This window comes from Rhinatrema bivittatum, chromosome 9 (assembly GCF_901001135.1).
Source record: "Rhinatrema bivittatum chromosome 9, aRhiBiv1.1, whole genome shotgun sequence".
NCBI classification, from domain to species: Eukaryota; Metazoa; Chordata; class Amphibia; order Gymnophiona; family Rhinatrematidae; genus Rhinatrema; species Rhinatrema bivittatum.
This window is the reverse complement of record NC_042623.1, coordinates 24,729,497-24,741,835: the sequence shown is the minus strand read 5'-3', so window position 1 is coordinate 24,741,835 and position 12,339 is coordinate 24,729,497. Positions and strand designations below refer to the sequence as shown.

Sequence of the window (12,339 nt, the reverse complement as noted above, 5' to 3'; positions counted from 1 at the left end):
TCGGGGCGCATGAAACGGGCAGTTTCCTAACACATGCTGATCCACCTCGCCTAGGCACCCGATTTAATATTAAAATTAGCTGCCGCAGTAAAAAAGGAAGCGTCCCTAGCACCTCCTCGGCACCCAGGAAAGGTGGCTGTCAGCGCAGGTTAAGAAACGAACGCTCAATACGAGCTTCAGTTTTCTCCTGCAAATAGCACAATAGACACGGCCTGCAACGTGTATATTATGGGTGTATATTGAGTATGCATAAAGTTGTTTTTTTTTATTTACATGGTTCCACTTTGTGATCCCTCCTACTTAGTACCGCTAAGATACTAGTAGGAGGGATCACAAAGCAGGAATTTGGGTTTTTTGGGTTTTGTTTTTTTTTTGTTTTTTTTACAATGAGCCCTTGAGCATGGCAGACCTTTACGCTAGCCCTGGGCTGGCATATTTGCTGCGCTGCAAGGGCGCCCTGGCCACACAGGAAATTTTTTGCATTGTGGAGATTAGTTTATAGCCTCAGCTACATGTACTTTACATGTGATGAGCATTATTAGCTATGCGCATGATTGGAGACATGTTTGGGACACTAATCCCTGTTTTACACCTGGGGTTATGGACACATGTCCAATCGCATGTTCAGCTATGCACTGGCCACAGTGCACAGTATTGCATTGGCCTGTAAGTGTCATGGTTGCACAATGGCTGGAAATCCTGCCTTCCCAGGAGACTGAACACTGTCTCCATAGCATCCCCAGCTGGTCCAGGGAGCAGAAGCCTGACCAGGAAATTGATCCCTAGTCCTCTGGCATGCCACCAGTCCTATTCACAATATATATATATTTTTTTTTTTTTTTTTGAAAGGAGACAGTGATGAAATTCCCAAAGAAAATTTGAAACCAACAGGCCAGCGAGTACAATTGACTGAGGTTTAGCAATATCCTATAGTTAGTGACTGGGTTATTTTGCTTCTCCAAACCTTTATATCCTCACCTAAAGGAAGGTTTGAAAAACAATTGTTACTGTAACATACTAAATTGTGTTTTTCTTTGGTTGGGGGGGGGGGGGGGCAGTGAAAGCCTATAAATTTTTGGGTGTCTAAAGTCAGCTGTGTTGTCATAACATACAAAACCCAGGTTTACATGGCCTAAACATACCCAATCATGTTACAATTTTAGCTATCTAATCTCGAGTTAAACATATTTAGGAGAATTTACATTACATTGTTTTAATACTGCAGACAAAATTAAGGGTAATATTTCCCCTTTGCTACCAGCAGGCATGAAGCTTAATGGGTAAAGCTTAACTATTCACTATAACGTCATATAAATACAAATGCATACACAGAGTAAACAAAGTTTCAGAAACAAAAGCAGCCTGAAGCCAAAAGCTCATTTCTAGCTTCTGTTTAGACGTAAAAGCTAAGCAAAGATCCCTTTCTTTCTTTCTCGGCTGAGAGAATAGACCATTGTTTCTAATCTTACTAAACGTGTTTTCATGACTTAAGTATCCGATTTTTAGATTAAAAAACAGTGTGGCGATAGATAAGACCCCAGGCGGCCTATAGACGTGCGAATAATTTCTTCTATTTCCACAGTTCCCCGTCTCTGTTTCAGAGCTCTGCTTCTCCCAGTATAATTGTCTTTTTTGCGACTACACTGTTTGCTTCCCTTTCCCCATTCCCTCCCAGCTCAGCTCTCCCGTATATAAACATGCTCTCCGCTAACAGCATCAGCTGTTCAGATGGCCCCGCCCCCATTCCGCTTCCGGGTAGTAACAGAGCAGCCAATCAGAGTGGGGAAGCTCTGCCCGCGGCCTTGCCTGCAAAGACTTTCCAAAACAAGCAGTTGATCATCTACAGGGCAGTGGGGTCTCCCACCTTGCAGGAGAGTGAGGAAATGAGGACAAACAGAAATCCCCACGCAAAAAATAAAAAAAAGCCAGGTGTACTTCTTTTGTACCGCTATTATTTTAAGTAGTATCATCCCATCCTACGTTTCAAGAATCACTCATCTTCATCACATCTCCAGACATACTACACAACTCTGCATCTTGACAAATTAAACACCAAGTCAAACAACATCAACAAAACCCTAAGTCCTATCGAGCTAAAGCTTAGGCATGGAACTGGTAAGAAGGGTATAAAAAGAGGGGCTCATACCAGGTCACCGTGCATTACCCGAATATTATAGGTGGCTTATTCTCGATATTTAATACATAGGAAACAAATACAGCTCATGACATTAATAAGACGCACCAGTTATCCTCCCAAAACCATCATCCCTCTTCTAACCCATGTTTTCACGCAAATCTATCACAAGACAGTAAACACTCAAGAAATTGGTATTTAGATAAAAACAACAGGAATACAGGTCCTGTAGGGCGAACGTTTACTAAACCCACAAAAAGGTACAGACATTGCCATAAGTAAGAAGTATCTGTATGTAAAAGAGAAATGGAGAAAAATGGCAGCATACAAAAAAGCCGCATCCTCAGAGTCTAAGGGATGAAAAACCCAGACATTCCTTCAGACCTGTGCTGACCCCACAAACGGGGACAGAAAATCAATAATAGTACGGGTTTAACCAAAGGAAGTAAAGCACAGAAAGAAAAACGCAACAAGGCCTAAACCATGACACAGAAAGAGATCGAGGCAGAGAGAGAAATCAGGACAGGCCTACCAGAAGAGAGACAAGGGGGAGACAAAAAACGGCATTTCATAAATACAGCTTTCAAACTTTGCCTTCCACTATAAAAAAAACAAAACAAAAAAAACACTTTCAAAATCATATTGCAAACTAAAAATTTCTTTGTGCACATTTTCGATCACATCACAATAAGAAACAAACCATTCCAGATTTCTTTTGTTTGAAAAAGAAAATTATAGTCTAAACCCCGGCTGGGAAGGGTGTGAACCTGGGCTTAGACCTTCTCGATTTAGAAAAACACAATAATTCTAGCGCGATCGACAGAACTAATGGGTTTAAAGTCATTTAAGAACTGGGCCTTTCTCCCATCATAAACACTTATTAATTCCAGACACAAAGTGATAAAAAGAACAAAGAAAGTAGTTACATAAATCGAGGATTTGTTTTTACCTTTCCATATTTTAAGATTATAATTACACTGTTTCTTTAAATAAAAAAAAAAATCTTTCAGCCTCTTGTAAACTTGGTCATCCACTAATATTGCTTTAAGAGGCGAAGGATGTGTGTAATTATAAACGTGGATAAAAATAGCTCGTTTCTGCCATTAATGTGCCATTCTTTAAATTTCTAAAATTAACAAAAATATAAAATTGTGCATCTCTGATGTCTTCTTAGATCACCAATTCCATTTACTTTCTATTTGTACCAGACTATCTTACCCTGAATTAAAATGCCATCAGCGTTTGGACTAGCAATCATTTTCAAGACAAACCCTTCAGCATAGTTCTTTTAGATTATATTCTAAAAATACACGACAGATCTGGTTTGAAACAATCTAAACCACTGCAAAAAGAAAAAGGCACAAAAATAAAATGCTTTTCCATACTGATAAATTTAAATACCTTAAGGACGAAAGAGGGGGCAATACACTTGTTTACATCTCAGACGTTAGGATTAAATACTTTTCAGTGTAACAGCCCCTGTCTTAGGAAAACAATGAGATAAAGAAACTTCAAACAGTTCTGAAAAGGGATTTGCACCATCAATCCTAAAATGTATTTTCATAATTATAACTGACGTCCCCGTTTTATATATATAAATATATTAAGCAGGGATCCAGCAGCGACTAGTCATATAAACACAAAACCTTCTGGAAGGAGAGGATTGGGGGAGGGGATAACTTTGAAAGGGATTTTTTTTTCTCAAACCTGCTTTTCAAGCTTTTCATTTTTATATCATTCTCACTTAGCTCTGTGTAACACTCTCCAGATATAGAAGAAACCTTTTGGAATTCGTGTTTAAAAACCCAGAACACCATGAAGGACGTAAAAGCAAAATAAACAAAAACACAAAAGCCCCCTCCCCTTCTCGCCTGTTGTCAAACAGGATTCTCGCTGTTCCCCTTTCACCTGGCTTTGACTGACAGCAGCTCCCCAAAAATCCGGGCGGGGAGGCTGAAGAACCCATTAGCGATTGTGCCCCCCCCCCCCAAAAAAAAATAAAAATGAATAATAATAATAATGGCAGTGCCATCAGGCACTGCTTCCTGAAATGCTGGCTTTCAGCTCAGCTCAGCCCGGCTCAGCTCTCTGCGCCCCCCCCCCCCCCCCGAAAGGATACAGTTTCACCACATCGGTGTCCATCCGTCTCTTGCCCGGGCTGGGAGACGACATGTTTGTTTTTTTTGCCCCTCTGCTTTCCTTCTGCAATCCGCCGCTGCTCGGGCTCCGGCTTCCTCTCCCGCTTCTCACGGCGGAGTCACCGTCTCGGTGCCTGCACGTCGCTCTCTCCCCCCTCTCCCCGGAGGGTGGGGGAGGAGGCTTCACAGACACCGCGGCCTGACGGACCCTGCGGGGCCCGGCTCCTCACCCCGCGGCTGCGGCTGCTGCTGCTGCAAGCACTCTCTCAAGCGGTGGTAAGGGAGCGCGGTGCGGGCCCGTTCTGGGCCTCCCTGGTGCCCGGTGGAGTCCGGTCCCCGGTGCCGGGCCTAGCCTCGCCCCGCGCTGTCTCGCTCCGTCCCTCCGCACCTCTCCCCCGCCGCTCTCAGGACTGACTCCTCCAATCCCCCCTCTCACTCTCAGGCTCGCTACCTCGGCTCGTGACGTCAGCGATAGTTACGTTGAAGCCGCGCACAAAAAGGGGGCGGCGCCTGAGCCCGAGGTGACAGGCAGTCCCGGCTGCTACAAGCCGTCTGGGTGCGCTGCGAGTCACGTGGTTTCACCAGGGCTCTCTCCAGCCGCCATTGCAACCGAGGCTCCTCTTTCTGCACTGTATTCCAGGAAGTCGATGGTGGTGAAGTCCGTGGAACGGTGCGGTGGCACGTGATTAGAGTGCACAGGACAGGCAAAGTGTGCCCGCCCCGCCCCTATCAATAAGCCAAACGATTAAGTTACTTATTTTTTTCAATGTAGCCATACGCTCATAAACTTTCGTTCGGAAAGCCTTACATTTCCACATTTCTATCTTTCTCCCGCATTTAACTCCGTATTGAAAGTGTATTTGTATAGTCATAGTCCATTCATTGAATGGCAGCACTTAAAACAGTTGGGGCAGGAATAAATTGCACGTGCACAGCTGTCAGACCCAAGCCAGTGTTGGGCTTCACGGGAGTAGTGAAGAACTAAGTGGAGGACTGAAGAATGGTGGTTCAGAGCAACAGGGGACTGAGGAACCATGGCCCAAGTATAAAGGAACGACCTGGTCGGAGCAGCAGGAGATTGATAACAGCAGTTTCCTTTTAGAGCAGATGAAAACATCCCTTAGGGAGGAGGAGAAACCATGTGAATAATGAGGACAGCTTTTCTCACTGTATCCATACTGGCTGCTGCTGTTGGTGCATGCAATCCTAGGCCCGAGTGCAAGGACAGACTGGAATTAATGTAATTATCAAACGGGCAGTTTGGGGGGAAGCTGGTCTGTGAAATGGGGAGCTGGAAAGTGAGAGAAACATTAAGGAATAGATGAGGCGGTAAAGGTGAAACTATCACAAGGTAGGTCTAATTTGAAAGTTAAATCAGTGATTCCAAATTCAGGAACAGGAGATCAAAGTATGATTTAGTAAGCTTTTCCCCGTGTTCACAAAATGGAATAAAAGCTTTAGTAAACCAAGCCCAAATAGACTTGCTCAAGGTCCCATTTAGTAGCATGTGGAAGTCCCAGGAATTCTCTTGAATCGCAGTTCAATGCTCTGCGGCTAGTCTACCATTTTGTTCTGTGTTGGTTTTTTTTAATGTGGATGCCTACCAAAATCTGCCACCATTCTTTGTCTGTTCTGTGATTCTCAGTAACAGATCCTTCACAGACCCCTTTAAGGTTAATTCTGGAGTCAAGGCTGTGCCATCTTCCCAGCACTCTTAATATTCTTTTCTGTGATGCTAGATCTGACCACTTGATATGTCTCTAGTTGGAGTAGAGCTAAACTGTCAAATTGATGGTAGGGCTGTTTAACCTCCGGAACCAAAATCACCTTGATTTCAGTCATATAGCTCTAATACACTGACAGTGCTGTAGGGTGTGCTCACTTGAAAGTGGACATTCAGGCAGTTATTGACCTCTTAACTGAACCATTCAAGAAAATGGGACTCTTGTTTAACCTTCAGAAGACTAAGGTCCTCCACCACAAGCTCTCAATGAACAATTTTCAGCTCTGACAATTAAATTTGCAGTGTGACTCTGGAGATTAATGAGCATTTTCCATTACTTGTAAGCTTTCTCTTAGTGAAGGCAGACCGATGAAGAACTCCAATATTGCCTTAGATAAGTATGACAACAAACTCCTTCTTACCCGTTTAACACTGTCAGTTTGCATCAACCAGCACAAACCCTGCCTTCTTCAAAGCAGTCTCTCCTCAAGGTGGCTGATGATGCCAGACTGCCAAAAACTAAGCAAAGCGCCTTTTCCTGTGCTGTGCTGCCCTAACCTCTGGCTTTCAGGTCAATTACGGATGACGAATGTACTTCATGCAAAAATGTGTAAGGCCTGGCTGTTCACAAAGGGATTTGATTCATTTTTAGATTTTTGTGGAATTATGCTGTTTACGATCTCATTATTAAATAATATTTATGTTTGTTCATATACATCTCCTTGTAGCTTCTCGGGGAAAAGCGATTAACAAATCTGTGAATCCAAAACTAAGCTCATGGATTTATCTAGTAGTGTTATCTCCACCCTGCTGTCAGTGAGGGGCTGAGATGTGAACATTTGGCACCTCAAGACAGTGGAGCAGTACCATCAAAGTCTCCTGAGGAATATCTTCTGAATTCAGTCAGAGGACAGATGCATCAACACCATTGTCTTCTCACAAACACTACAAGCACTGAGGTGAAGATCGCCCAACGACTACTTTGCTAGATTGTGGGGGTCTCACCCCAATCTCAGGGCTTAATTTGAGGAGGGAACAGCCTGGAATGCAGTTCCACCTCCTCTCTACAGGTTTAAGAGGAAGAGCAGCAAGGGGCGGTGGTCTCCAGCCCCCTCCAGGCAGCTTGTAACATAGAGAAGGAGAGTGGGATGAGAGTGGAGCAGACAGAGGAGAGAACAACCACTCTTCCCTGTAATCCAGCCCCTCCCCTCCTGTCCCGAAGCAGATACTGCAGAGCAAACATCAGATACAAAGAGAAGTTGAATTAGCACAGATTTAAACTTGTAAGCAGCAGTGCCAGTTGTCAAGGTTTCAACCCTAGCCTTGATGATTGGCACCACAGGTGTCGGAATGGGGTGGGCTGCAGGGATCATGGCTCCCCCACACCAAACTTTTGGCCGGCAAGGGCAAGCCAAAAAGCCTTTGTTGGGCTCAGGCTGCAACTCTGCTCTCCCAAACTGCTGAAAGAAATACAAATTTTCTGATACCAGAGCCTCTGGGCTCCTGCGATGCCATGGCCATGGTAAGGGCTGCAAAATTCGGCCCTTGCTGCAGATTCGGCCAAACCTAGTCAAATTGCCCATGGGAGACCAGGGATCTTCTAAAAAAAGATTCATTGGTGGCAGTGGGTTGGCGCTCGGCACATTGCTCCTCTCCCACCCTCCCACAGACACAGGGCGTTAAGGAACCCAAAAAACAACGGGATTACAGTAGGCTCTGGTAGAATAAGACCTGTGATGCAGAGACACGCTCTTACTAGCAACAGTAGCATGGAATAGACTTAGTTTTGGGGTACTTGCTGTTGCGTTCGTGCCTATTCTCGCCCTTGCTCCACCCTCTCTACCTTGTTGGCGACTCCCTTCGGCCCTGCGGCTTCTCCCTGCCTCTTGGTCCCGGTGTCCCTGGGCTGGCTTGACGCTACGGATGCGGCATGTTGTTGATGATGTAAGGGCGCGCGCGCGCTCCAGACTTTGTATCAGCAAGGGCGCGAACCTCGGGGGCGTCCCCCCCATAGTGACATCATCCATTTTCACTTTAAAAGGTCTTTGTTTGCTAACCTCAAATGAGTTAGCAAGGAACTCCAACTGGACTTGCTTCGGCAGTCCACGCTACTTGCAACAACAATCCGAGTCAGCGAGGGGAAACCTTTCTCCGCTGCTCAGCCTTTTTTTTTTTTTTTTTAATTTAAACTTTATTAATTTTCATTTAAATGTAAACAAAAACAATGAAAGTAATCTCAGATTCCAATACATATATAAGATATCATCACCAAATAACATTATCATGTCTGGTTATATAACCCATAATAGGGGGAGAAATAAGTCATAAACAATAATTCAAAAATATAACAGAACAGGAGAAAGAGTCTCTTTCTTTTACTGGTCTACATTGTTACCTTCTATATTATTATCTTTATCTTGCAAGAAAGTCTCTAGCTGTAATGGGTCAGAAAAACTGAATTTCTTTCCCTGAAAAAAAGAGGGACCACATCACGCCCATACTCTACAACCTCCACTGGCTCCCTATCAATTACAGAGTTCTCTACAAAATCCTAACCATCATGCACAAAACCTTACACAACATGGCCCCATTGGACCTTACCTTCCAGTTCCGCACTAACAACTCCTCGAGATCGATAAGAAAAGCATACCAAGGCACCCTATTCATCCCACAAGCTAAAACATCTCTAAGGAATAGGGCCCTCTCCACAGCAGGCCCTACCCAATGGAACTCGGTCCCTCCGGATCTACGACAAGACCCCTGTCCAATCTCTTTCAAGAAAAAACTCAAAACATGGTTATTCAGCCTAGCATTTCCAGAACCTGCCTGTTAACCAAGGCAGTCTCACTTTAATCTCAAAAGTTTTTTTGCTATATAATGCATATTGTACGATATCATGTAATATCTTATACTAGGTTACTCAAGTTCTTTAGTTATGCTCTGTTCTATGTAATTGCTCATAGTTTTTTAGACATTTTTTGTTCTATGTAATTGCCCTCAAGCAAACCTGTTGTTTCATTGTAAACCGGTTTGATTTGCATCTAATGTAAGAAGATCGGTATTAGAGATGTGAATCGTGTGATCGATCGTCTTAACGATCAATTTCGGCTGGGAGGGGGAGGGAATCGGATCGTCGCAGTTTGGGTTTTTTAAATATCGTGTAAATCGAAAACCGGCACACTAAAACATCCCTAAAACCCACCCCGACCCTTTAAAATAAATCCCCCACCCTCCCGAACCCCCCCAAAATGCCTTAAATTACCTGGGGTCAGAGGAAGGGTCCCGCTGTGATCTTTTACTCTCGGACCTCCGGTGCGTTGTAGAAATGGCGCCAGCGCTACCTTTGCCTTGTCATATGACAGGTCAAAGGTAGCGCCGGCGCCATTTTGTTTTTTGTCCCCCGACATCAGGAGCGTAGGAGATCGCTCCCGGACCCCCGCTGGACCCCCAGGGACTTTTGGCCAGCTTGGGGGGGCCTCCTGACCCCCACAAGACTTGCCAAAAGTCCAGCGGGGGTCCGGAACGACCTCCTGCAGTCGAATCGTGTTGCCGTACGGCCGGCGCCATTTTGCGCCATTTGCATTCCAGGAAAAAAATAGCTCCTATTGCTAGCAATTTTCCTTTCAGGGAAAGGAAATGTCTCCTTTTCACTTGCGTTACCCAGGAGACATCTTGAAAAATTTGAACTTTCTAACCACAAAAACTAATGGGGTAGATTTTCAAACCGCGCGATTTGGCGTACTTTTGCTGGCGCATCAGGCGCAAGCAAAAGTACGCGGGATTTTAGTAGATACGCGCGTAGCCGCGCAAATCCTGGATCGGCGCGCGCAAGGCTATCAATTCCGTATAGCCGGCACGCGCCGAGCCGCGCAGCCTACCCCCGTTCCCTCCGAGGCCGCTCCGAAATCGGAGCAGCCTCGGAGGGAACTTTCTTTTGCCCTCCCCTCACCTTCCCCTACCTAACCCACCCGCCCAGCCCTGTCTAAACCCCCCCTTACCTTTGTCGGGGGATTTACGCCTCCCGGAGGGAGACGTAAATCCCCGCGTGCCAGCGGGCCGCTAGCGCGCCGGGACGCAACCTGGGGGTGGGTCCGGAGGGCGCGGCCACGCCCCCGGACCGCCCCGGGACGTAGCCACGCCCTCGGGACCGCCCCCGGAACGCTCCCGACACGCCCCGAAAACGCCACGCGGTTCGGGCCCGCCCCCGACACGCCCCCCTCAGAAAACCCCGGGACTTACGCGAGTCCCGGGGCTCTGCGCGCGCCGGTAGGCCTATGTAAAATAGGCTCACCGGCGCGCAGGGCCCTGCTCGCCTAAATCCGCCCGGATTTGGGCGGATTTAGGCGAGCAGGGCTCTTAAAATCCGCCCCAATATCTTTATATTTAAAGAATTCTTTAAATAATCTGTCCTTCTCAATTTCTAATTGGAATGACACAAGGAGTGTTGATCTGTGTTGAATAATGTCAATAGATTCCTCTAGGAATGTTGAAACTCCGATACTGGATGTATCAGCTAAATCTGCCCCTTGTTCCCCAACTTTAACTATATCTCTCCTAGGAAAATTAAAAATTTTTGAAATCAAAGGGATCTCATTATCTTTATATTGCATTATTTCCTTTAGGTATTTTTTTAACATTTCCATAGGGGAGAGAAGTCTAGTTTGTGGGAAATTAACAATACGGAGATTTTTGTATCTTACCATATTTTCTAAGTTTTCTAATTCTCTATGGATAGAGAAACTATCTTTAATAAGGATAGTCTCTGTATCCTGGAGTATCTTAACTTTAGATGTTAATTTCCCCACTTCCTGTTCTAAACAGGTCACTTTCTTACCCTGATCATTGATCTGGACTCTATTATCATTTACAATAGTTGTCAAAGAAGCATTCATTTGCGAGAGATTTTCATCTAATTTAGGCACCATTTTCCAGATATCAACTAACGAAATATTTTCGGGGGGACTACTAGGCCATTTTCCAGACCTATTTAAGTTCCCCTTACCTTCCACATTTTCAAAAATAGACAAATTATTTGTATCTAAAACAACTGAGTTTGAACAGTGTTATGAATACCGGCCGCGGCAAGCCGCAACCGGGACTTACTGCTGTCCCCAGGGGCCGGATGGACCGTCGGCACTGAGGCGGACCGCTTGTGCTCCTTCAGCGGCAGCTGCCGCTGCTGTTTCAAGATGGCCGCGGCGTTTCTTCCCGTGCGGCTAAGCTCCGCCCCCTGACTTCTGCTAGGGCCGCGCGGGCGGCTCTGGCACTTAATTTAAAGGATAAAATAAATCTAAATACGTTAGGTTATAAAGAATTTATCATTTTGTATGAGTAGTACCGATTCTGAAATGTAATCTTAGGCATGTGACTCTCATACCATCCCGCAAGCTCATTGGCATATCTGCTCTCAAGCCGCATCTGGGATCATCTTTAATCACTGGTCACAACTTTGCCCATGTATTTATATTACTGATTTTTTACTTTTTGTTCGTTTTTTCCTTTTTAAATAAAAATTGTACTTCCCTTGTGAAGCTCACGGAGGGTGATACCCTTCCGAATTATATTAAATGCAGTCCAGAGTTCAGTTCGACGTGCACGTTTCGCGTCCTGTGCTGCTTCAGGAACCTGTCTGGCTGTATTCGCGTGTGCTAATTATCCTTCGGTTACACTTTGGTATTGTGTCGCGAGCATGAATTTCGCTTCATCGCGGTCTGGGAGAGATTTCTCGATAATTAGCACACGCGAATACAGCCAACAGGAGAAATCTCTCCCAGACCGCGATGAAGCGAAATTCATGCTCGCGACACAATACCAAAGTGTAACCGAAGGATAATTAGCACACGCGAATACAGCCAACAGGAGAAATCTCTCCCAGACCGCGATGAAGCGAAATTCATGCTCGCGACACAATACCAAAGTGTAACCGAAGGATAATTAGCACACGCGAATACAGCCAGACAGGTTCCTGAAGCAGCACAGGACGCGAAACGTGCACGTCGAACTGAACTCTGGACTGCATGTAATATAATTCGGAAGGGTATCACCCTCCGTGAGCTTCACAAGGGAAGTACAATTTTTATTTAAAAAGGAAAAAACGAACAAAAAGTAAAAAATCAGTAATATAAATACATGGGCAAAGTTGTGACCAGTGATTAAAGATGATCCCAGATGCGGCTTGAGAGCAGATATGCCAATGAGCTTGCGGGATGGTATGAGAGTCACATGCCTAAGATTACATTTCAGAATCGGTACTACTCATACAAAATGATAAATTCTTTATAACCTAACGTATTTAGATTTATTCTATAGTGGACTCGTTGGTTAATCGATTGAGTACAATTGAT

General features: G+C 45.0%; 1 protein-coding gene across 1 annotated transcript in view; it reads right to left on the bottom strand.

The window, feature by feature from the left end:
* UBE2H (ubiquitin conjugating enzyme E2 H) overlaps window positions 1-4,748 on the bottom strand; it is a 135,401-nt gene extending 130,653 nt beyond the window's left edge. The window contains exon 1 of the mRNA XM_029615617.1: window positions 4,254-4,748. Coding sequence (XP_029471477.1) covers window positions 4,254-4,306 — 53 coding nt within the window. The 5' untranslated portion in view covers window positions 4,307-4,748. The remainder of the gene's footprint in view (window positions 1-4,253) is intronic.
* Window positions 4,749-12,339: the final 7,591 nt, after the last annotated feature.